Below are 23,841 nucleotides of genomic sequence, written 5' to 3'. Positions count from 1 at the left end.
GCCTTCAGTGAAAGATATGGCGGGACTACAATGGGGCTACCAATAATGACTACAAGTGAGCCTGATCTAAGGCGAAAGATAATGATCAGAGATATATTCTCTTCTGTTGCATTCACAGAGGAGGCCACGAGTCACCTGGATGACGATTATTTCCTGTGAAGGAGAGCATAGATTGCATGTAACAACTCGTTCCGGTACTTTAAAGGGGAAAAGGGAAATTAGAGATTAGTCTTTACGCTGTTTAGTGAGAAATCAAACGTTAATTTTCTTTGGGAAAGAGGGGTGACAGAAGATTTGTCGAGATGGAAACGAAAAGTCTGCGAAGATGGTGGAGCCAAATAACCTCTGAATACTAAATAAATGTTTGTACCAACAATTGATTCACCGGGTACTAGTACATTGGGCTACCATATCTGGGGAATTAATTGGCTGTATCGATGTGCTGGGTCCAAGGCCTTGTATCTGCCCAATGCAATATGGAAATTAAATCAACCGAATCGACTTCATTTCTCTCCCACTTTTCTCTACACTTTACAGCAATTTGGAGTTAGAAGCAGAGAGACACGGTGCAATACACACAGACAACGGTGCCTTCAGCGGAGCTAATCCACACCAACCACAATAACGTCAGTACCGTCCTTCAATGCACCATCGAATTGCTTCTTAAATGATTCCCTTTTATTGACCACCCTCTTCGATGCAACTTATTCCTTATACTCACCACTTTTTGTGGGTAAAGAAAATTACATTCATGTTAATCTCACTTCCATATTAAAAAGAAAATCCCCTCCTACTCGAAGCCTATAAATTGAACTCATGTCCCACCATCCTCCAGCTCCCCTCAGTTTTGGATTTCCATACCCCTAGGAAAAAGAGTTTACAACCTTGTTCACTTTGTTTTCTTTTTGGATATTTGTTCACATATTATTACTGAACTGGTACATAACCTTACCTATCAGGTTCAGTGTCCTTGTTGACCTCATGTAATAGCCCGTCATATTGTTATAGACATGGCATGTATAATTGCCACTGTTATTTCGGCGAACGTCTACCAGATCTAGTTTTGGCCCCCTGTGATCCAACGTTTCACCGTTAAAGAACCACTCGAACTCGGGATGCGGAATGGACTGTGCAGAGCACTCGAAGGTGACATTTGTTCCCAGTGTAATATCTTCATCCATTGGTTTTACGGATAAATTCATATTCTCTGGTCCATCTATAAAACAGCAAAGTTTTCCATTGACAGTATTGGAAACCTTTAACTTTGGCAAAGTTATGATTCAGTTTACTAGATTTCTCAATATTCCACATAGATATTAGTTTCGTTGTTAGTGTAACTAATGTTTGTAGACTCCGTTCCTACGTTTTTGCAGGTTCAGAAGAAGCTGTTCCTCCAAGATAAGCATCAGTCTCTCTCAAGACTCTGTGAATGCTTAAATCTTTAAGGTTGAAAAGATTCACAAGGGGCAAGATTTAAATCAATGCACCCCTGACAACAAACCACCGCTCCTTCAGACGTAACACTTTGTTGTCGCATCTCTAGGCGATTGCAATGTGGACAGTTAATACAAGACCTGTCCACGTGGTCGGCATGAACGAATATTATGAACTTTATGAACATCGGGCAGTTCTCCGTTCGGTCCCAAATTTCCAGAACAACAACAAAAATAATCTATCCTTATTGCTAACAAGAATCTGTGGATTACAGAGCAGTTGTAATTACAACATGCAGTATCCTGCTGGATCGCTTCTGCACCAACTCTAAAGCCCGCACATTCTTAATATAATTAAACTCCGCATAATATTACAAGAGTGATCTAACCGGTTTTATTTTGCATGCAGCGATCAAAAGAAAAAGAGTGCAAGGAACGAGAAGGGAGAGAAGGGAATGGCAGGGAAGGAAAATGAAGGGAAAGGAAGAAAGGGAACTGAAGGATAGGAAGCAGAAGAAAGGGAAGAGAAGGAGAAGAATGTAAAGCGAAGAAAATTGAAAGGAAGGACGGGAAGGGGAGGCAAAAGGTATGTGGGAAAGTGTAGAAGAATGTGAAGGAAGGAAAGGAAAGAGAAGGGAAGTTAATTATAGACCAGTGAGCCTTACGTCTGTGGTGGGAAAGCTGTTGGAAAAGATTCTTAGAGATAGAATCTCTCGGCATTTAGAGAATCATGGTCTGATCAGGGACAGTCAGCATGGCTTTGTGAAGGGCAGATCATGTCTAACAAGCCTGATAGAGTTCTTAGAGGAGGTGACCAGGCATATTGGTAAGGATAGTGCAGTGGATGTGATCTATATGGATTTTAGTAGGGCATTTTACAAGGTTCCACACGGTAGGCTTATTCAGCAAGTCAGAAGGCATGGGATCCAGGGAAGTTTGGCCAGGTGGATTCAGAATTGGCTTGCCTACAGATAGCAGAGGGTCATGGTGGAGGGAGCACATTCAGATTGGAGGATTGTGACTAGTGGTGTCCCACAAGGATCTGTTCTGGGACTTCTACTTTTCGTGATTTTTATTAACAACCTGGATGTCGGGGTAGAAGGGTGGGTTGGTAAGTTTGCAGACGACACAAAGGTCGGTGGTGTTGTAGATAGTGTAGAGGATTGTCAAAGATTGCAGAGAGACATTGATAGGATGCAGGAGTGGGATGAGAAGTGGCAGATGGAGTTCAACCCGGAGAAGTGTGAGGTGGTACACTTTGGAAGGACAAACTCCAAGGCAGAGGACAAAATAAATGGCAGGATACTTGGTAGTGTGGAGGAGCGGGGGGGGGGGGGTGGATACATGGGGGTACATGTCCACAGATCCCTGAAAGTTGCCCCACAGGTGGATAGAGTAGTTAAGAAAGATTATGTGGCGTTAGCTTTCATAAGTCGAAGGATAGAGTTTAAGAGTCGCAATGTAATGATGCAGCTCTATAAAACTCTGGTTAGGCCACACTTGGAGTACTGTGTCCAGCTCTGGTCGCCTCACTATAGGAAGGATGTGGAAGCATTGGAAAGGGTACAGAGGAGATTTACCAGGATGCTGCCTGGTTTAGAGAATAAGAATTATGATCAGAGATTAAGGGAGCTAGGGCTTTCCTCTTTGGAGAGAAGGAGGATGAGAAGAGACATGATAGAGGTGTACAAGATAATAAGAGGAATAGATAGAGTGGATATCCAGCCCCTCTTCCCCGGGCCACCACTGCTCAATACAAGAGGACATGGTTTTAAGGTAAGGGGTGGGAAGATCAAGGGGGATATTTGAGGAAGGTATTTTACTCAGAGTGTCGTTGGTGCGTGGAATGCACTGCCTGAGTCAGTGGTGGAGGCAGATACACTAGTGAAGTTTAAGAGTCTATTAGACAGGTACATGGAGGAATTTAAGGTCGGGGCTTATATGGGAGGCAGGGTTTGAGAGTCGGCGCAAAATTGTGGGCTGATGGGCCTGTACTGTGTTGTATTATTCTATGTTCTATGTTCCATGTTCTATGAAAGGGGTGCAACAAGGTAAGGGAAGGAAAGGAATGGAAAGCAAGGAAATAGAAGGGAATGAAAAATATGGGAAGGGAAGAGAAGAAAAGAGAAATGGATCAAAGGGGATTAAAGGGAAGAGTAGAGACAGAGAAAGAAAGGGAAGGAACGAAAAGGGAATGGCAGTGAAGGGAAGGGAAGAAAATGGAATGGATATGGTGGGAAAGGAAGGGAAGCGAAGCGACGAAAGAGGAAGGAAATGAGTGTAAAGGGAATGGAAGAGACAGGAAGTAAAGGGAAGGGTATGGAAGAGAGGGAAAGGGTAAGGAAGGTACGAGAAGGAAACGGAAGGAAAGGAGATGAGGGTGGGGGGAAGAAACGAAGCAAAAATGGAAGCGAATGAATGGAAAGGAAGGAGAAAGGAAGAGATGAGAAGGCAGAGAAGGAAATGGAAGAGAAGGGAAGGGCGAGGAAGGGTAGGTAGGGAAAGAAAAGCAAGGGGCGGAAAGGGACGTGGCGAAGGGAAGGGAAGGATAGACAAGGGGAACAGAAGGAAAGGGATGAGAAACAAAAGAGATTGAAAGGGAACAGAAGGGAACGGAAGGGAAGAAATGGAAGGAAAAGAAAGGTATGAACAGAAAAAGGAATGGAAGTGAAGGGAAGGGAAGAATATGGAATGGATGGGGAGACAAGGGAAGGAAACAGATGCGAAGAAAAGGGAATGGAAGAAAAGGAAAGGGAAGGGATGGGAAAACATTCAGAAATGGAAGTGGAAGGAAGGGGATAGAAAGGCAAGGGAATGGATGAGAAGGAAGTGTAGGGAAGGTACGGGAAGGAAGCGAAGAAAGGAGATGGAAGGGAAGGGAAATCAAATGGAAGAGAGCAGAAGGGAAGGAAATGAAAGGGAAAGATTGAGAAAGGAAAAACAAAGGAATGGAAGTTAAAAGCAGGGAGAGAAGTGGATGGAAGGGAATGGAAGGGAAGATAAGGAAGGGGAGAAAGGGAAGGAAAACAAAGGGAAGTAATGGGAAGTAAGCAGAAGAGAAGGGGGGAAGGAAAGAAACTGGAAAAGAAGGAAAGAGGAGAGAAGAACAGGGGAGGGAAGGAAAGGGGAGGGATGGAAAGCGGAGTAAAAAGGGAAACGAAGAAAGAGGAAGTTAACAGAAGTGAGGAAAAACAAGAGAATGGGAGAGAAAGGAAGGAAAGGGAAGAAGATAGAATGAATGAGGAGGGAAGGGGAGAAATGGGAATAAAGAGGATGGAATAGAAGGTAAAGTATGGAAAGGCAAGGGGAGTGAAGAAGAGGAAAGGAATGGCAAGGAAATGCAATATAATTCTTCCATTGAATCGAAAGATATTTATACTCACAGAAAACCGTCAGATTTCTTAAATCACTTGTTTGCGTACTAACGGAGTTGTACCCCTCGCACTGATAACCTCCAGAATCGGACCTATTGACTGATGCAATTGTTACTGTCAGATTATCCGCCGAAATGTTCATTCTGTCGTGATATTGGAGCCATTCTCCGTCTTTCAACCAACGAATCGTGGGTGAATCACCAGTGACTTCGCAAAACAGTGTGAGAATCCCATGCCCCTCCAAGACCTCAGAAAAGTTGGCTACAACTATAGGCTTCGAAACGGGAACTGCAAGACAGAGCACATAATTTCGTAAATCCCAGCTTGTTGGTTGATTTTGTTTCATGGAATATAGTTTGATTATAGGAAGCAAAGCGGATTTTACTATTTTCTTATAAGAGGAACGTAAACACCTTTGTTTGTTTGGTACTTATTGTATTGCTGCGATCTTTCTCATCATTATATAAAGAAAATATTGTTCAAGTGTTTGCAACAATAGAGGACGAGAATTTGCGTGCCAGTCATAAACATATATTCCTACCAAACATTGAGAGGTTTAACTATACAAGCTGGCTAAAAACAGAGCTGTTTCCAGCAATATAAATAGAACATGTGGGAAAATATGCTATTGTTACAGGCCACATATTATGAAAGTACAGAGTACTTAGCTGGGATATTCAAAGGGAAATAACAAGTTGTCTCATTGTTCAAATATTGTCTCCATGCAATGCATTGTACTGTTCTGAGCATGCCAGAATTCGCTAGGGAGTATGTAACAAGTGACATTCATTTTTCATTCTTCCAACCAGACGAAGTTGTTGCGCAATGGAGACGGCCGAGGAGCCCAAGTCCAAGTCTCCATGAAAGTAAACGGCACTGTTCAATAAGATGTTACAGATGGTGTTTTGCACTCTTGCCTTCATCAGAAAGGGCACTAAGTATAAATGCTGAGGACGTTATGTTGCAGTTGCTCAAGAAGATCGTGTACATAGATAATGTAAAAGAATATACACTTTTCCAGGGAAAGGAAACTCTAACTCGTAAACACACGTTTAAGCTGATAGGCGGAATATTTAAAAGGGGCCCGAGGGGCAATTTCTTCACACAGAGAGCGGTGAGTACGTGGAACGTGCTTCCAGAGGAACTGGTTCAAGCAGGCATAATAATAACATTTCCGAAACAGTTGAATCAGTAAATGGACAGGCCGCTTAAATTACTCTCTGGCCCTGTCTCCTTGATCCTAGAGGTGACATTATAATGCTTAATAATCCAGTTTTATGACCAACAACTAACTTGGCCCATTAACCTTCACATGGTACGGCACTGCGGTAACTATTGTGCATTAAGTTTCCGCCTTGCTTGTGAAGAGTTGTTCCATAATATTTCGGACATGAGTTATCGCCACAATTTAGGACTTGCCTTGGTTGATGGTGCATTGCTTGACTGCCGGGAGCACCATCTCTCGGGAATGTTTTAACGTAGGGCAGCAGAAAACGTTAGAGACTATTCGGACCATCGAATTTACCCGATTGACCGACAATGCTATACAATGAATGAAATATGTTCTTTATATGTTCGTCTTCCAACAGATCATTTGTTGTCAGCGGGTGGAGCAGTGTTTGTGGGAAAAAGAGATGGTCACATTTTCGGATCAAAGCTCTAGATCAACATAGACTATTTATATCTTCTCACTAGTTCAAATGGACACAATTAATTCCTATAGCAGATTTTTGTTGCTCCATATTCCAACATTTGTCTAAAAATATTGCTATTAGTCTTACATCCACAATATCCTGACAAACTTGTTGACTCCCCTATTTAACACCATCAATCACCAATATATCAAAAATATGATTCAATGTTGATGTCAGAGATGTTCAGGAAATTTCATGTCAATGTATCTGGCTTGTTCCCTATGTTGCTATCGTCGGAACATTGCAAAATTGTTGAAAGATGGACGGACGTTTGGAAGGCTACAGAAAAAAGAGATGTATCACTTAATTTTTTTGTAGGCATCCGTTAGTCTCATGAGACCACGGATTTGCGCCTTGGAAGGTTTCCAGGGTGCAGGCCTGGGCAAGGTTGTATGCAAGACCAGCAGTTGCCCATGCTGCAAGTCTCCCCTCTCCACGCCACCGATGTTGTCCAAGGGAAGGGCATTAGGACCCATACATCTTGGCACCGGTGTCGTCGCAGAGCAATGTGTGGTTAAGTGCCTTGCTCAAGAAAACACACGCTGCTCAGCCAAGGCTCGCTAGCGACCTTCAAATCACTAGACGAAAGCCTTAACCACTTGGCCACACGCCAAACGGTTAATTTCTTAATTTTTAATTAAATACATAGGCTATTATACCGTATATCCTCATAGAGCACATCTGCAAACTATTATTTCTGAAACATCTCTACATATATTTCTAACTTCGTGTGAATGCATTTATTCGCGAGTTTTGTACAATTCCTCTCGCCATATAGTCGTAAAGCATAAACAGAAGGCATTGACCTGAGCATAAGATATTTGCACAGACTGAATAACGCATGGTTTGAAAAAATATACATCTCGACATGTCAGCAGAAATATAAGGTTAAGAAAATAAAATTACGTACTGATTTCAAAATGTCCTCTGACCTCGGTTACGTACAAAGATTGTTATAAATTCGTTGATCCGGATCATAAATTCTAGGCTGATAGTTCTACGATGATGTTAAGGATGGTTCTTGGTATTCACATTAACGTAATTTAGATGAAAACTCAAGCTCAATATAGGCCAGTATTTCACTGGTCAGACCACTCCGCTTGCAATGTTGTGCCTATCTCTATGACAATTCCTAGAAAAAATAGACTTGCCGTCTCTCATCTATATCTATGTATTCATAAATAAGATTTTACAGTCAGATGAACATTGGAGCATAAAGACAACATTATATCTTTCCAATCTCTGATAAAGCGTCAGCATTCCCAAACGCCTGACTCAGATGTTCCCACCACAGACACCGCACGGCCTGCTGAATATTTCCAAAATTTTCTGTATGTTATGCATCTCTTAAATCCAGTTACAGTTTGTCTCGGCGGGTTACTGGAGGTGAAGGGCTTGTTGAAAGAAAATGTTAAAGTAATTGAAAATATACCAATATTTATCAAACTATATTAGAGAAAATTTTCTTAGCAGTTTAACAACTGGTGTGAACAGTCCGCGAAAGCTTTGGAAACATATTGGCGTCAATGGAGTTTTTGTATATATTGTTAGAACTGGATTGTCATCCCTCTGCCCTTGTGCTGGCCTGCCAGTCTGTATGACCCACGGAGAAGAACTGAACAGCCGAATTTAACGGGTTTAATTATAGATAAAGACAGGTCTTGTCCTGGAGTTAAAGTTTTAAATTGGAGAAGGCCCAATTTTGAGGAAATGAGAAAAGATCTAGGAAGATTTAGGAAGAGTGGATTAGGATAACAACAGGAATTCTGCAGATGCTGGAAATTCAAGCAACACACATCAAAGTTGCTGGTGAACGCAGCAGGCCAGGCAGCATCTCTAGGAAGAGGTACAGTCGACGTACAGGCCGAGACCCTTAACAAAATTTGTAGAGTTTTGCGAGGGGGATGCCAAGAAAACTGATAAAGGAAAGGCTGTGGATGTTGTCTGCATAGACTTTAGTAAAGCCTTTGACAAGGTCCCACATGGGAGGTTAGTTCAGAAGGTTCAGACTCTAGGTATCCATTGGAGAGGTTGTAAACTGGATTCGAAATTGGCTGTGTGGGAGAAGACAGGGAGTGGTAGTGGATGATTGCTTATCAGACTGGAGGCCTGTGACTAGTGGTGTGCCTCAAGGATCTGTGCTGGAACCGTTGTTGTCTGTTGTATATATCAATGATGTAGATAATAATGTGGTAAATTGTATCAGCAAGTTTGCTGATGACACTAAGATTGGAGGCATTGTAGACAGCGAGGAAGGCATTCAAAGCTGGCAGAGAGATCTCGACCAAATGGAAAAATGGGCTGGAAAATGGCAGATGGAATTTAATGCAGACAAGTGTGAGGGGTTGCATTTTGGAAGGACAAATCAAGGTACGACATACACAGTAAATGGTAGGGCACTGAGGAATGCGGAAGAACAAAGCGATCTGGGAGTTCATGTACATAATTCCCTGAAAGTGGCATCACTGGCAGACAGGGTTGTAAAGAAGTCTTTTGGCATCTTGGCATTCATGAATCAAAGAATTGAGGATAGGAGCTGGAATGTTATGGGGAGGTTGTATAAGACATTGGTGAGGCCAAATTTGGAGTATTGTGTACAGTTCTGGTCACCGAACTATAGGAAGGATATCAGTAAGTTTGAAAGAATGCAGAGAAGATTTACTAGGATGTTGCCGGGTCTTCAAGAGTTGAGTTACAGTGAAAGATTGAACAGCTTAGGCATTTATTCCTTGGAGCATAGAAGAATGAGGGGAGATTTGATAGAGGTTTACAAAATTATGAGGGGTGCAGACAGAGTAAATGTGAATAGGCTCTTTCTACTTAGATTAGGAGAGATAAATATGAGAGGACGGCTTTAGAGTGAAAGGGGAAAGGCTTAGGGGGAACATCTTCACTCAGAGAGTGGTGGGAGTGTGGAACGAGCTGCCATCTACGTGGTAAATGCGGGCTCACTCTTAACTTTTAAGAATAAATTGGATAGGTACATGGATGGGAGAGGTTTGGAGGATTATGGACTGGATGCAGGTCAATGGGAGTAGCGGAATAATGTTTTGGCACAGACTAGAAGGACCGAATGGCCGGTTTTCTGTGCTTTTGTGTTCTATCGTTCTATGGGTAGCCAACTAACATAAATTCAAGTGCCTTTTTCATGTCAAATGTGGATATTGGTTGAAGGATTTATAGAAGAGTGATAAGGACCTCTGATCAATAAACAAATCTGAAGTGATATAATCCAGCGTTTACATTATTACGTTGCAGCTAAATTTCCTTTGATGAAAATAAAACATATTCTTTCCCCGATAGTGGCTTTACGTTTATTGTAACTGGAACAAGGCAAATTCGTAACTACGAGCACAAGAAACTCTGCTCCTTGGCATAAAATATCACACTGCTCATTTGATCAGCGAAATGTGAAGTCATCTATTATATTACATACTTGCATATCGCACACCACCATTATCTCTGCGCAGTGTTCTGCTGGTAAATTGACAAAAATGGATGTTGATCCACAGCTTATTTATCTGATCATTAGCTCTTATTTACTCGTCACCTCCAGTGTTTTATCGCTTCACCACATTCTTCACACCCCCAACGTCTCCGCATTTGTGTTACTCTTCCCGTCCATTTTCACACACAAGAATTTCTCCATCGATCGCCAACCATTCCATTGGGTTTTAACTGCCGTTCACCCTTCCGATAATAGTCCTCATTCTCACATTCTATGCGTATCCGAATCTAGAAAGCTATCAGCTCCTTTTGTTCCCGCTGTTCTTCCTCCATTACATGTCTGATCTCTTCACATTCCCATTCTAACCAAACTACATCACCTTCTTTTCCTTCGCTACGTCGACGACTGCATTGGTGCTGCTTCCTGCACGCATGCTGAGGTCGTTGACTTTATGAACTTTGCCTCCAACTTTCACCATTCCCTCAAGTTTACCTGGTCCATTTCCGACAACTCCCTCCCTTTTCTAGATCTTTTTTGTCTCTATCTCTGGAGACAGCTTATCCACTGATATCTACTATAAGCCTACTGACTCTCACAGCTATCTGGACTATTCCTCTTCTCACCCTGTCTCTTGAATGGTAAAAATGCCATTCCCTGCTCGCAATTCCTCCGTCTCCGCCGCATCTGCTCTCAGGATGAGGCTTTTCTTTCCAGGAAGAGGGAGATGTCCACCTTTTTTTAAAGAAAGAGGCTTCCCTTCCTCCACCATCAACTCTGCTCTCAAACGCATGTCCCCCATTTCACGCACATCTGCTCTCACTCCATCCTCCCGCCACCTCACTCGGAATAGGGTTCCCCTGGTCCTCACCTACCACCCCACCAGCCTCCGGGTCCAACATATTATTCTCTGTAACTTCCGCCACCTCCAACGATATCCAAACACTAAGCACATCTTTCCCTCGCCCCCCTCCTCCGATTTCCACAGGGATCGCTCCCGACATGACCCCCTTGTCCATTCTCCCCCCCCCCCCCATCCCTCCCCACTGATCTCCCTCCTGGCACTTATCCTTATAAGCGGAACAAGTGCTACACATGCCCTTACACTTCCTCCCTTAGCACCATTCAGGACCGCAGACAGTCCTTCCAAGGTGAGGCGACTCTTCACCTGTGAGTCGGCTGGGGTGATATACTGCGTCCGGTGCTCCCGATGTGGTCTTTTATATATTGGCGAGACCCGACGCAGACCGGGAGACCACTTTGCTGAACATCTACGCTCTGTCCACCAGAGAAAGCAGGATCTCCCAGTGGCCACACATTTTAATTCCACATCCCATTCCCATTCTGATATGTCTATCCACGGCCTCCTCTACTGTAAAGATGAAGCCACACTCAGGTTGGAGGAACAACACCTTATATTCCGTCTGGGTAGCCTCCAACCTGATGGGATGGACATTGACTTCTCTAACTTCCGCTAATGCCCACCTCCCCCTCGTACCCCATCCGTAATTTATTTATATACACACATTCTTTCTCTCTCTCTCCTTTTTCTCTCTCTCTCCATTTTCTCTCTCTGTCCCTCTGTCTATACCCCTTGCCCATCCTCTGGGTCCCCCCCCCCCGCCCTTGTCTTTCTCTGCGGACCTCCTGTCCCATGAACTTCTGATATCCCCTTTGCCAATCACCTGTCCAGCTCTTGGCTCCATCCCTCCCCCTCCTGTCTTCTCCTATCATTTTGGATCTCCCCCTCCCACTCCCACTTTCAAATCTCTTACGAACTCTTCCTTCAGTTAGTCCTGACGAAGGGTCTCGACCTGAAACGTCGACTGTACCTCTTCCTAGAGATGCTGCCTGGCCTGCTGCGTTCACAAGCAACTTTGATGTGTGTTGCTTGAATTTCCAGCATCTGTAGAATTCCTGTTGTTCACCTTCTTTCAGCGTTTTCCTTCATCCCCATCTCCCCCACTCTCTCTGGCCTGCTCCAACCCCTCCTCTCTCTCTTTCTCTCTCTCTCTCTCTCTCTCTCTCTCTCTCTCTCTCTCTCTCTCTCTCTCTCTCTCTCTTTCTCTCACACACACAAAAATTCACATGCATTGTCTCCCAACTCCACTCCGAGCTGGCCTTATCTGCCTGTCACCTTTGACCCCCGCCCAGTTCACCGATCGTGTTCCTTATGGAACCTATCTGCTAAATGAAAGTCTGATGTTATTGTAAGCCCTTTTGCAATAAGCAGAGTTGTTAAACACCTGGGCTTGCGTTTTATTGTTCTGTAAAATGCAATTCCACTTCACGTTTCTGCTTAATTTCTCTAACAGCCCCCGATTGCCGGTTACAGGACTCCCAATATTTCCTTTACGAAATTTCCTTTAAGATTTTATGTCTTTCTATTTGTTGTGGGGGTCATTGTTTTGAAGATTTTAACTGTGCATTCAATTTGTACTGGTGATTTCATCCTGCTCACAATAGCTTTCAACACACCCATTCAAAACATCCCAAATTGCTTTTGGGACAATAAAGAACGTTTTGGCCATCATTATATTCTATACATCTTAGGGAAAAAGCCAACGATTAAGGGGTATCTGAAAAGTCGTTTCGAAAGTAATGGGACTAATTGAGTTTTCCACAAAAAATGTAGACAAGGCTTACTTTGAGGACCATGAAAGGCAGTTTCCAAAATAGAATGGATGAAATAGATAGAGGAATGAAAGGTGATGGTTTGACATTGCGGGTGATTCTATCATTATGTTTGTCCTTACGAACAGAATCGCGGAATTATAGAATGGCTACGGCATGGAAGGATGCTATTCGGGCCATTCGTTCCTAACTGGGTCTGTATAACCAATGAAAACAAGACCTGGTGTCCCACCTGCTCTCCGAATAAACACTACCGATCCCTTCCTGTGTGGTAATTAACCGGATCGTTGTTGAAACATCCTAATAGACAGGAGGAACACCAGAGGATTGGAGGATATGGAATGTTGTTCCGCTGTTGAACAAAGGATATAAACATAAACCAGGAAATTATACGCCAGTGACTCCGACATCTGCTGTGGGAAAGTTACTGGAAGATACTCTAAAGGTCCGGGTAGACAAGGATTGATTAAGGATAATCGGTATGGCTTTGTGCATACCAGATTATGTCTAACCAGTCTTGTAGAGTTTTTTGAGGAAATTGCCAGGAAAGTGGATAAAGGCAGGACAGTGGACGTTGTTTACATAGACTTTAGCAAGGCATTTGACAGGGTCCTAAATGGGAGGCTGCTTAAGAAGGTACAGTCGCTCGGCATTCACGATCAGGTAGAAAATTGGGTTAGACATTAGCTTTCTGGCAGGGGCTAAAGTGGTAACAGAGAGTTTCCACCTCTGTTTGGAAGCGTGTGACTAGTGGTGTGCCGCAGGGATCGGCGCTGGTTCCTTTGTTGTTTGTCATCGTTATCAATGATCTAGATGGTAATGTTCTTAACTAGATCAGCAAATTTACGATGACACCAAGATTGGGGGTGTAGTCGACAGTAAGGAAGGCTATCACGGCTTGCGGAGGAATCAGCATCAGCTAGAAAATGGGATGAAAATGCAGATGGAATTTAATGCAGATAACTACGAAGTTTTGCACTTCCGTCGGACCAACAAGGGTATCTCTTAAACAGTTAACTTTAGGGGGCAGTGGAATGTATTAGACCAAAATGATTTGGGAACAGTGATACATAATTCGTTGAAAGTGTCGACACAGGTACATAGAGTTGTAAGGAAAGCTTTCAGAACATTAGCTTTCATAAATCCATGTACTAAGTACAGAAGCTGCGAGGTTATTATGAAGTTGTATAAGACGTTAATGAAGCCTAACTTGGAGTGTTGTGTACCGTTTTGCTTACCTACCTGAAGGAAAGATGTAACAAGTTTGAAAGAGTGCAGAGAAAATTTACAAGGATGTTGCTGAATCTGGTGACCTGAGTTAAAAGGAAAGATTAAATAGGACTGTGTAATTTAAAACGTAGAAGTTTGAGAGGAAGTTTGATATAGGTATATAACATATGACGAATAAATGCAAGCAACATTTTCAACAGCATGGAAAGGATAAATGCAAGCAGGGTTTTTTTTCCCATTGAGGTTAGGTGGGACTCAACCAGAGGTTATAGTTTAACGTAGAAAGGTGAAAAGTTTAAGGGGGACATGAGAGGAATCATCTGCACTCACAGGGTCCTGAGAGTGTGGAATGAGCTGCCAACACTAGTCGTCTATGCCAGGTCGATTTCAACGTTTGAAAGCAGTCTGGTTTGTTGCCTGGATAGTAGGGATAGTGAAGGTTATGGTCCCGGTGTATGTCGTTGGGAGTAGGCCGTTTAAATGCTTTTGGCATGGATTAGATCGGCCGAAGGGCCTGTTTCTGTCCTGTATTCTCTATGATTCTGTGACTCTCTAATACATGTAGTCAACATCTTCTTCCGAGGGTGGAAAAGTCAAATACCAACGGGTATCATTTTAGGTTGAGTGGACAAGTTTAGTGAAGCTGTATGAAGCACGTTTACCGAAATAGAATTGTTGTGGTTCCTGCCGATGGGAACGTATACGATACTAATTCTCGATGCGTTGAAAGAGGCGCATGAGTAGATAGGATTGAGGGTTATCGGCAACGCACTGCAGTATGTGCGGTTTAAATTAATGGCATAATCTTTACAGCCAGAACGCACAGAAGGGGAAGTTGCTGTGTTGTGTTCTTCAATGTCATTGGTTGCCGGCAAAATTAGGTGATCTCATGTAATTACCATTCCTGTTAGACTGCAATTCAAATTGCAGAAGATTGACAGACATTTTGAGATTTGATTTTAGCCTCATACCAATTCTTTACAAATAACCTTGTAATAACGACTAATTCAAGTTCCTCCAGTACAAGGAAACAGACTTTCAGCATTAGAAACTCATTCGATGTGTGAGATCATACTTTATTCTTGTTAACGTCAATAAGTGCAAACCACTCCTAGAAGACAACGCCTTCAAGCCTGGAGTCTCTGACTCCGAAGTACGGAAATCACCACGGAGGAGAAAACACCAATGGTCTTTCCAAACTGTAACAACACACTCTCACACTTGCATTAAGACCATTTGACAGTTATGACCTATTTCAGACATAACCCTGATGGAATATAAAGGAAGTGGGAAAATACATCAGTCGATAATTAGGGATGACATGTTTTAACAAATAGAAATAGAGAAAATACAAAGGCATAGTATATCTACATTAAAAAGAAGTTAGCTATGGAGGTGACTCTGAATAAAGTATATCACTCATGGGAGACATTGGAGGTACTAAACGAGAGATTCCGCATCAAGTTTCAACGGATAGGACATGGACGATAATGAGACCACAGTGCAGTGTGCTAATAATGCCAGAGCATATTGTGGACAAGAAGGAGCTGCATTGCGTCTCTTGATTAAATTAGTGTGAATGAGTCTTCAGGCCCGATGCAATCCGTCCCAAGTTATTGAGAGAGGCAGGAGAGGAGGTTGCTCTCATCTTGACAAAGTTATTTTCATCCACTATGGCCAGAGGAATGTAGGACTACCTCTGAGCTAATTTGTTCAAGCAGGACAGCAGTGACAATACAGATCACGAAAGGTCTGTGAGCCTCACCAAGAGTGATAAAGGAGCCATTGGAAAATATTCATGCGGACGTGATGTACTTACGTTTGGAAAAAAAAACTTGTCTGTCGCAGATCATGCGCAATAAACTTGATAGATTCTTGAGGTAGTTGAGCAAGAAGTTAAATGACGAGAGGGTAGTTACTGTTGTCTGATTTGTTATTAATAAGGCATTAAAAAAAGTTTCTCCTCATGTTCTGATCGATAAGATTACGATGCATGGAATCCGTGTTGATTTGGTAGATTGGACTGAACATTGGATACAGAAGACACAGACAGAAGTATATAGAACTACGTGAGTTATAGATTGGGTAGCTCGTTGTAAATGTCAAAGCAAAACGTTGAAGTGAAATTTCTGAACTTCTGAAACAAATGTTACCAAAGTAGTACGGAGACTACATTCAATAATGGCCTGGTGGAAGAAACTGTTCCGGAGCCTATTGGTCCTGACTTTAATGCTACGGTACCGTTTCCCGGATGATAGTGGCTGGAACAGTCTGTGGTTGGGTTGACTCTGGTCTCCAATGATTCCTGTAAATGTCCTCAATTGTGCAAAGTTCACATACACAGATGCACTGGGCTGTCCGCACCACTCTCTGCAAAGTCCTGTGATTGAGGGGAGTACAGTTTCCATACTAGGCAGTCATACAACCAATCAGGATGCTCTAAATTGTGCCCCTGTAGAAAGTCCATAGGATTTCGAACTCATGCTGAACTTTTTCAACCATCTGAGATGAGAAGGGCGCTTTTGTGTTTTTTTTTACCACACAGCAGTATGTAGAGACCAAATGAGATCCCTCGTTGATGTGATTATCAACGAGCCTGAAGATGTTCACCCTCTAAACTCCAGATACATTGATGTCAATAGGGGTGACTGTGTCTCCGTGACTCCTGTAGTCCACAACCAGTTCCTCTGTTTTTATGACACTGAGGGAGAAGTTGCTTTCTTGGTACCACCTGTCAGTGTGATGACTTCTTCTCTGTAGGCTGCCTCATTTCAGATAAGGCCAATCAATGTTCTATCAACTGCAAATTTAATGAGCAGTTTGGAGCTGTAGGTGGCGACATAGTGCTGGGTGTACATAGAATAAAGGAAGGGGCTTAAGGCGCAGCCCTGGGGGCTCCTGTGTTGATCGCCAGAGGGGCAGAGGTGAGGGAGCTCAATCTTACCACCTGCTGGCGACCTGACAAGAAGACCGGGATCCAACAACACAAGGCAGGGTGAAGGCCGAGGCCTCTGAGCTGCATGTTGAGCCTGGAGGGAATTAGGTGTCGAATGCTGTAGACCAAAACCAACATGCTCATATGAGATTCCCACCTCTCTAGGCGATAAGGACGATCTGTAGAGCTGTGGCTATTGTGTCATCTGTCGATCATTTGCGCTGGTAGGGAAATTGTAGAGGTCCAATGTGGGTGGCAGCAAGCTGCAGATGTAGTCCTTAATAAGCCTCTCAAAGCATTTGCTTATTATTGAGGTGAATCCTTCAGATATGTTACCTCGATCTTTTTAGGTACAGGGATAATGGTGGATTTTTGAAGCAGGAGAGCTCTCCACACGGTGAAAGGGAGAGGTTAAAATGTATGTAAACACATCTGCCAGTTTTGCTATGCACACTCCGAGGTCCCACCCTGAAACGCCATTCGGTCCCGCAACCTTGTGGCTGTTGAGCCGTTGGAATCACTTGCGCGCTTCAGTCTCAGAGATGACCAAGGTGCAGGTCGTATCGGCGGCTTTCCAGGCGGGCATAGTGTTGGCGAAATCGAACCGAGCGTTAAAAATATTTAGCTCATCTGGGAGGGAGGCAGCGATGTCAGCAGCACCACTGCGTTTAGCTTTGAATCTGAGATAGTGTTCGGAATTTGCCACAAGCTGCATGTGTTGTTGGTGGAGGATTGTGTCTGAATCATGTCCCTGTGTTGTCGCTTCGCTGCCTTGATGACTTTGCATAGATCGCCGCTGCATTTCTAGAGTTCATGGTGGTTACCGGCGGCGAATACTCTGTCTCGCGCGGTGAGTGCAGCGCGCCCGGAACATGTTGCCCCTTTATCTCTTGTTGATCCAGGGTCTCTGGTTTGTATAGACCCTGACCAATTTTTGGGGGAGAACGTCTTTGATGTACTTCCGGATGAAGCTCGTGACCCCTTCCGTGAACTCGGAGACATCTTCATCACGGAATACCTTCCAATTGATATAAACAAAACAGTCTTGAAACATGGAGACTGATTTGTCGAGCCAACAGTGAACGGTTTTAACTGTGGCCGCCTCTTATTTCAGCTTCTGCCTCTACACGGGCAGAAACAGTTTGTTTTATTTTACGAGCTCTGTATTTTCCTGCTGCTTTGAAGAGCGTCGCTAAAAATTGCGGACTCCGAAACCACATTCTATCTACAAGTATACAAGTGTTTAAAATTGAAGAACATGCTATCTAATATTATCAGGAAACGTCTTCAGTTATTCGTGAACAAAGATCACATTTTCATCGAATTGAAGTCATCTGCGTTTCTTTCCTTCATATGATCATCAAATGCTACTTTGTTTTCAACTTTCGAAGAAGTGTACTCATTTCCTTTCTTGTAATAAATTAAATTTACTTCTCCCAGCAACAAAAATTCAACTTTGGCCACCACAAACTGAATTCAGTTCTGCTATGTCACTTTACTTTCTTTCAGACAATATATTGTTCTGGGGTGTTTCTTTTTAATAAAGATGAGATTTAAAATCGTGGATTTCACAGTTCAAGTATTTCGACCTCTCCTGCATTCTTGAATGGAGATTTAGTATTTTATAGATGCTGAAATTTGGAGCAACAAACAATCTGTTGAAAAATATCAGAGGCTCGCAGAGCATCTGTGGCGAGAAAGGTATTGTCCACAGTTGAGATCAAAACCCTGTAACTTTGTTTGTTGCTACTGCATTCCTGTATCATTTTTACACTATATATAACTGAAATACTCCTAAGAGAAAATTATTTCATTTTCCCTTGCAGCCCCTTTTTTGGTCTGCTGTGCAATGCCGGACTTATTTTTATCAGGTAATATTTGGCAACTTTTGTTCTACTTCAAAGTAACTGAGAACTCCTGTGTTCTGTTGGTGATTTGACACGGAATTGTCAAGAATTTCAATCCATTACCACATTATGGAAGCAATAGAGACAATCCCAGATCTGTGTGCTTAATTCTCATTGGTAGAGATCCCCACAATGTAGATACATTGAGTAATGTTAGAAGGAATGGGAAATACGCAGAAATAAGAGAATTAGAATAAATAGTGCAAGTAAAGTACCTATATCTTGTTTTGGTTCTCTTCCATCGTCATACATATTTTAATGAAAATCCTAACTCAATTTTCTTGCCTAAGACATTTACATTAATAGCGTGCAGTCCTCCTAACATTGTAAAATATTAGTAGGCCGGAGGTGAGTGTAGTTCTTTAAGTCTATTTACTACGTGGCAGAAAATAGGAGGCACGGCTGCAGATCGTGCAGTTGAAATGCACAGAATACGCTTTCGTCTAGAAGAGTAAAACACCGACAATATAAGATTGCCGAGATAATATTGTTTACTGTCCAGCGATGGAGGCTGAGGACAATGAAACTGCAGAATGTCGAATATGAATGGACCAGATGGGAAGGGTGCACAATCCTTAGCAATGGGGTAGACATCTAAATAGCGTACGTGTATGTTTAGGGATTAGAGGGAGTTTGTAGCAGAAGATGACAGTGATTTGAACTTACTGGCAGTAACAGGATCTAGGAGGAAAAACTCATGGAACGTTTATTTTACTTAGAATTTCGTCATGTTAAAAAAGACCAAGGGAGAAGAACACGGTGAAACACACAGGTCATTGGGAATCGAAATAAAACAACATTTTAGGTCAAGGCACATCATCAGGCCTGGAACATTCAGGAGTTACGTGGCTGCACCACCGAGGGATGGGGAGAAATGAAGCAAACAAAGGAATTTTGTAACAGGATGCAGATAATAGTTGACAGGGCGCTTCCTGTGCTTGGATTAAAGAAACAAGTACACATCATGTATGGACAAAAAAGAAAGAGAGAAGGAAAATAAATGTAATCCCAAATTTTCCGGGCATATCTACTTACGAGGTGTAAGAGAGCTGAAGGAACAGACGGGTGAAGGTGATAAAGAAACGGAATACAGAGAAGGAGAGTGAAATCTATGGCTGGTTACCGACAATCGTCATGTTCCCGCTACAAAGAGCTCCAACTTGTTCACGGATGTGTTCAACTCGGGGAAAATACCCAGACCCTGTCAAATTCTACCGTTCTTTTCTGTTTAAAGCATGAGTATTTTTACCACTTTCCCAATTCTGATAAAGAGAAAAGGCATTTCAGGATGTATAATGTGCACATTCTCTAACGTTAAATGTACCTTTGAAACCTTTGAAACCTTTGAAAAGTTCTTGACCTGAAAAGTCTACTCCAGCTATCTATCCTCCCTCTCATGCGATCTGACCTGGAGAGTGCTTCACCATTTTTTGATGATTATTTTCATAGCAGGATCTATCCAGTGCAGTGTGCTGGGATTTGTTCAACTTTTAAGGTAAGAAACAACAGTTAGAAAGTTGAAAGATAGAGAAAGTGAGCAGGAGAGCGCAGTTGGATAGCGAGACGCTGGAGGGGAAGGAGAGGGAGATAGGGACAGAAATGATGAGTAAGTGTGAGAAAGAAGATGGGTGGAGGAGTTGGCACGGGAATGTTACCCCTTTATTTCTTGTAAAAATGAATCATTTTCATGCATGTTTTATTATGAAAGCGTTGGAAAGAGTTGACGAAGCGAGTCGGTAGAAGCTTGACAAAGATCAAAACTTCTGAAGACGCGTATTTTAAAGAAGCGAGAGGTGATGATGGTGGACGGAAGCTGAAATGGGACGGGGGGGAGGGAGGGAGAGAGGGAGAGGGAGACTGTGACATAGAGAGAGAAAGAGAAAGAGAGAGAGCGAGACAGAGAGAGAGAGAGAGAGGACAGAGAGAGAGAGGGGGAGAGAGAACACAGAGAGAGAGAGAGTGTGTGTCTGTGAGAGAGAGAGAGAGAGAGAGAGAGAGAGAGAGAGAGAGAGAGAGAGAGAGAAGAGAATGATCAGAAAGCAAACAAGGATCCAGGGAAGAGTTCAGAGTGAGCAAAATGAGATAGACTAATTCTGGATGACTGGATGGTGGAATTTTTGGGGGAAATACAGAGAGTGTGTGTGGTGCCTCTGGAATTTGTGTGTGTGTGTGTGTGTGTGTGTGGGCGAGAGAGGGAGAAAGAAAGAGAGAGGGAGGAATGAGAGATAGATAGCTGGAGAGACATAGAGACAAGGGGAGCTATACAGAGAGAGGGAAAAAAGAGGTCAGAGGAAGAGAGAAAAGGACACGGAAAGAGAATGAGCGTGGGTGAGTGAAGCACAGAGCGTGTTCCGAAACTAAAGAGCTAAACATTTAATCTCTTACTGAACCACTTAAATGACAGTGCAGTCATTGCAATGGAAATTGTTTGCAATTCTCTTCAACTCTAACTGTGGCCTGATAACAGCTCCCTGATGTTCCGGTTAATTGAATCTTGAAAAACACATAACTATGACATAATGAGATGAAATCTATGATTTATGGTAACAAAAAAATCAGCGGTCTACAGAGAATAAGGCCTTCGGCCCATTGCACTCACATTCCCGTGAGCTTCACATATCTCCTGACTCTCTCACATTGAGTTTTGTTGTTTCACACAAATTTGTTAACAATCACAATAGACGCACTCTGCTTACCCAGAACTTTCAGTTCCATGCGGGTTGTGACTGATGAGTTGGAGAACGTCGGGTTCGTGGTAACAACATATTCTCCACTGTCGTTCACTGTCAGATATCTGAGGGTCAGAGACCCGTTACTCAGCAACTCCACTCTGTCCGAGTAATCGTTGTTGACATCTGTCGTGTTACCGATCCATACAGCTACGTCTCTGCAACTGAACCTCCATGTGCCGCTTCGAGAGTCAGCGGATACTTCTGCCTGAAGGACAATAGGTGCCCCCACCGCAGCATAGATCACGTCCGTTTCGTCTTGCGCCGCGAGCGGCTCCGGCCTGACTGTAAATAGAAACGGGCCCCGAATTAGCAACGCTGGAGTAACGTAGAAAAGAACCCCTACACCCCGTCCCACATCGGCACACACTGGGTTTCAGCAGCACCTCTCGCATACACCACCGGGTTTTTGAAACACAAGAGCATTATCTCACCAGCGACTATGCACAAAGAGCAAACGAGCAGAGGGAATCCGTGGTTTTGCATTTCGGCGGAGCAGCATACGTCGTTTGCTGCCGGCCTCTTCGCTACAGCCGCCTCTGTGCGGAGCTCAGCTGGTGAGTCACATCGCCGGAATGCGCCCGTGGCCCACTTCCAATCCTCGCTCTTATCTACGCTCAAACATGCCCCCCCCCCACCCGCGGAACAGTCAAAACAATTCCCAAAAGGGCAGGAAACTCAAAGTAATCGCACTTCTTCGGAACTTCCTTTCACAAGGCTCAGTTGTTTGCACTGGTCATGACAGGGAAACAGCACTGTGTGACTAAACGTCTTTCGCACTCGCACCTCGCCCCAAATCGCACCCCTACCTCCGCCAACTGAACCTGCAGCCTGCGAACAAGTGATTGCTCTGTAAGCATAATCGCAGACTCAATTTTAAATTCACAAGTAACAGTTCGACGCTGAGAAACAAACAGACGTTTGATATAAAAATAGAATTACTGCCTATATAGTTCACGAAAAGTATGAGCCACATATTCCAAATAGTTAACAGAAAGGAAACATTTGGGCGCAGCCGTTCGTGGAAAATTTCTCTCCTGATCGTCTCCAGTTTGTTTTGGCAGTCCGCTGCCCAGCACTCCCAGGAGATATATATTTTTTTCAATTCTGTCCCACCGTTAATTGAAAACAAGATAAGTATCAAAGGGCGGGTAACCCCATCGACTTGCTGCTAAATACTCCCGCAGTGAACCGAAGACAACTTACAACACTATTCTACACATTCCTACCATTCTCCTCCAATGCCCAATTAAAACAGCAACACCCATTGCCAATGCACACATACCCCACCACCAACACCACATTTCACCCAACCTGCGTTTATATCTTCACAGTGCGAGCTAACTTCGGGTCTTCCCAACTGAGAAAAAATATTTACTTTCTGGCCTTCAGTATGTGACAGAGTGTTTTTATTAAATTATGCATCAATGTGCCTCATCGGTCTCGCCAATTCAAAGCGTATAAATAAAAACCGTTAACGTTCAGTATAAGTTCAAAGTTTAAACACGAAAAACATTCAGTATATTTCAGGAAATTTGCCAAATCATCGGTGCTTTTCGTGCTGCAGCAGGTAGTGCCACTGCCCCGAATTCCGAGATATCCACTTTCGATCTCGAGTTCTCGTGCTGTCCGGGTTCTCGCAGCAAAACCGTGGGATTACCCCGGGATCTCCTGTTTTCTCTCGCATTGCAGTGATGTGCACGGTCGGTGGGTCAATCGACCAAAGTAAGTTGCACATTTACAGTTTGTATGTAAATGTCTGGGTGGAGATGAGGGAAGCGTGGAGGTATAATCAAAGTCCTGGGGAGGAGCATGTGAATTAAAACACGTTACTCGGATACAGGAAAGTTTTCTATATTTCTAATCGGCTCATCGAATATCTGCCAGCTCAGAGCAATACAGTAACAGCCCTCCCCACCCCACCAACACCACCGCCGCCCCACGCACAAACAAACACACACGAATTATTTTGCATTTAATCGACGCCATCCACATTGTGGTATATTGTCCCATTGTTCTAATCTTCACCCACACAAAAGAGAAACCATTCTTAGCAGCCGAATAACACATCAACACCGCACGTCGATGAGACGTGAAAGGGAACTGGAGCACGCAGGCTAAACCCATAAGGCCACAAGGAGATGGGTCAGACTCCGGACTGCCAGCGTCAAACCCAGGAGTCTACTCCCGGATACAATGAAAAAATACCCTCAACTCCACATTCTGCTGCACTGATGCATTCGGACTGCTCCGTATAGGCCCAATCAGGAACTCGTCTCGTTAGGTTTTATGGGTGGAACTGAGGAATATGACAAGTGTGACCACATTAGTGAGGGATATAACGGATCACATAACAATCCACGGGGATTTCAAGGACAAATCTGCAGAAATCCCAGATTATTAATGCAAACATAAGGTTGTTATAGGAGGTGATTTTAAATTTCGACATTTTGACGATGA

General features: G+C 43.4%; 1 protein-coding gene across 1 annotated transcript in view; it reads right to left on the bottom strand.

Moving 5' to 3' along the window:
• LOC134350876 (carcinoembryonic antigen-related cell adhesion molecule 5-like) overlaps positions 1-22,003 on the bottom strand; it is a 42,176-nt gene extending 20,173 nt beyond the window's left edge. Inside the window, exons 1-4 of the mRNA XM_063056667.1 lie at positions 21,816-22,003; positions 21,349-21,666; positions 4,817-5,095; positions 953-1,216 (exon numbers count right to left, since the gene is read on the bottom strand). Of these exons, the coding sequence (XP_062912737.1) occupies positions 953-1,216; positions 4,817-5,095; positions 21,349-21,666; positions 21,816-21,867 (913 nt within the window). The 5' untranslated portion in view covers positions 21,868-22,003. The remainder of the gene's footprint in view (positions 1-952; positions 1,217-4,816; positions 5,096-21,348; positions 21,667-21,815) is intronic.
• Between the last annotated feature and the right edge of the window lie 1,838 nt (positions 22,004-23,841).

Source organism: Mobula hypostoma, chromosome 8 (assembly GCF_963921235.1).
Source record: "Mobula hypostoma chromosome 8, sMobHyp1.1, whole genome shotgun sequence".
In the NCBI taxonomy this organism is placed as follows: Eukaryota; Metazoa; Chordata; class Chondrichthyes; order Myliobatiformes; family Myliobatidae; genus Mobula; species Mobula hypostoma.
The sequence above is the reverse complement of the archived record's forward strand: the minus strand, read 5'-3'. Positions and strand labels throughout refer to the sequence as shown.